This window comes from Sporobolomyces salmoneus (assembly GCF_050403485.1).
Source record: "Sporobolomyces salmoneus JCM6883 DNA, S_salmoneus_JCM6883_v1_ctg179, whole genome shotgun sequence".
Taxonomy (NCBI): domain Eukaryota; kingdom Fungi; phylum Basidiomycota; class Microbotryomycetes; order Sporidiobolales; family Sporidiobolaceae; genus Sporobolomyces; species Sporobolomyces salmoneus.
The window spans coordinates 1-2134 of record NW_027480984.1 but is presented as its reverse complement, the minus strand read 5'-3'; the positions used below and the strand labels follow the sequence as shown (position 1 = coordinate 2134).

The following is a 2134-nucleotide window of genomic DNA, read 5'->3' as shown; positions in this document are numbered from 1 at the left end:
TCTGAGGCTGCGAGTTTGACGGGAAGAGACAAAACCAACTCAAAAATTTCATAGTTCACAGCCGAGAGATCTCGAGAATACGAGCCCCTCGCCCGTCTCGCGCCGGGGGAGGCAGAACCGCACGAATCACGTCCGCTATAGTTCGAGCCCATACAATTTCGAGATCCTCCCGAACCTTGACCGGAATACCGGCGTCGACACCATAAACGTCTTTTCGGTTCCCGAGCGGCAATACAACGGTCTTGATCCCGCTGCGATGCGCGCCGAGAAGCTACCGGGAACGGTCAAGGTGAGCAACAGACTCTGAGATCCGCTAGCAAACGACAGGCTCGTACCTTTTCTCGAATACCTCCAACCGGAGTCACATCACCCCTCAGCGTGATCTCACCGGTCAGAGCGGTTCGAGATCTGGGAGCGACGCCGCGCACTGTGACAACTCGGATCTTGGTCAATCATAGGCTCGGCCGAAAGTGAATTCGAGGCGAAAAGGGAGAGAACGCACTGAGGGAGACAATTGCGACGACGATCGCGATTCCAGCACTAGGTCCGTCTTTCTTGACGGCGCCTGACGGTAGATGGAGATGCAGATCGACGTTCTGGAAGACGTCACGGTCGTTCGAATCTGCGATCCCGAGTTCGAAGGCGTGCGACTTGACCCAGGCGAAAGCGAGACGAGCTGATTCCGAGATGACTTCGCCGAGTTGGCCAGTCCGATGAAATCGACCGCTACCGGGCATGAGACTCGTCTCGATATCTGTGGCGTTACGTTTCAGCCGTCAGCCTTCGCGCGAAACAAAGGAGAATGAGGAGAGGGTTGAGAAACGAACGCAAAATTCCTCCGTTACCGCTCCCTTGATACGCCAACCCAGTCGATACGCCAACTCTGCCGCTTTTCTCCAGCTCTTCATCTTCGTGCTTCGATCTGCCGAGGACGAATTCGAGGTCTTCTGGCTTGACTTCGACGCGGTAGCCTTTCGCCACCAAGCCTTCCAACTCAATCGGCTCGTCTACGCAATCTCCGTTTCGACCTCGTTCACGTTCCCCCCGTACGAGATCCCGGACCTGAGAATACTCGACGGCTTTCGCTCGACATACTGCTCCAAGGGCCCGTTCGAGGGTTCTCACTCCAGCCTCTCGAGTGTAGTATTGAATCAAGTCGAGGATTGTCGCATCCGGAAGCGAGACGAGCGAGGAGTCAAGACCGTTCGCGGTAATTTGCTTCGGTAGCAGTTTCTGACGAGCGATGAACAGTTTTTCTTCGTGCTAAGACAAGTGAGTTCAAGTCAGAGCCGGTACTTCGTGAGGTTTCCAACAACGTTATGAAGAGCGAGTAAGAGAGAGAGAGAAAAGAGGAAACGGTACGAACGATGTAGCCTGAGAGTTCGACTGGTTCCATGCGATCGTAGAGAGGTTCGGAAATGGTCTCTAGGGAGTTGGCAGTCGCGATGAATAAGACTTGGGAGAGATCGACACTGCTCGAACAGTTCAACAACGTCAGGGAGGTTCGCTCTGGAGCAAGCACAAACCTAGTCAGAGCGACTCACGGAATACCGAGATAGTGATCCTCGAAGCACCAATTCTGTTCCTATTCGCCTCGTCGATCGTGCAGCATTAGCGAAAGCTTTCGAATTGGAAGCGAAAGAGCGAAAAAAGGACTCGCAGGGTCAAGAACTTCTAGCATCGCCGCACTTGGATCCCCGTGATGACTCGCGTGCCCCATCTTGTCAATCTCGTCACTGTCAACGCTCAGACCGAGTCGAACAGCATTTGATAGTCAGTTCTCGAGAGATTCTCCGGATGAACGAGGCAAATCAGGACTCACAGTAAGATGACAGGATTCGAAGTCCCAGCTTTCCTCAACGCTGCGACGAGTTTACCAGGCATAGCTCCGACGTAGGTTCTTCTGTGTCCTCGAATTTCCGCTTCGTCTCGCACCCCTCCTAAAGAGATTCGAACGAAGCGCCTCCCCAATGCTTCGGCCAAAGAACGAGCGATCGAAGTTTTTCCGACCCCGGGAGGACCGTGAAGGAGGAGAATGGGTGACTTGTGAGCGTTGCGAATCGATGTTGAGGATTCAACAGACGACGCCGAGGCTACGTAAGGAACGATCGCAGTCGACTTCGGAACCTGCGCG

The 2134-nt window shown here is 54.0% G+C and overlaps 1 protein-coding gene across 1 annotated transcript; it reads right to left on the bottom strand.

Moving 5' to 3' along the window:
* Positions 1 to 55: 55 nt before the first annotated feature.
* Positions 56 to 2134, bottom strand: JCM6883_005450 (uncharacterized protein; the record flags this gene model as incomplete). The annotated part of the gene is made up of 8 exons (XM_076635720.1): positions 56 to 271; positions 336 to 427; positions 503 to 754; positions 828 to 1263; positions 1367 to 1472; positions 1545 to 1585; positions 1661 to 1736; positions 1823 to 2134. Coding segments are annotated over 8 exons (1531 nt in total), but the record flags the coding sequence as incomplete, so codon positions are not given.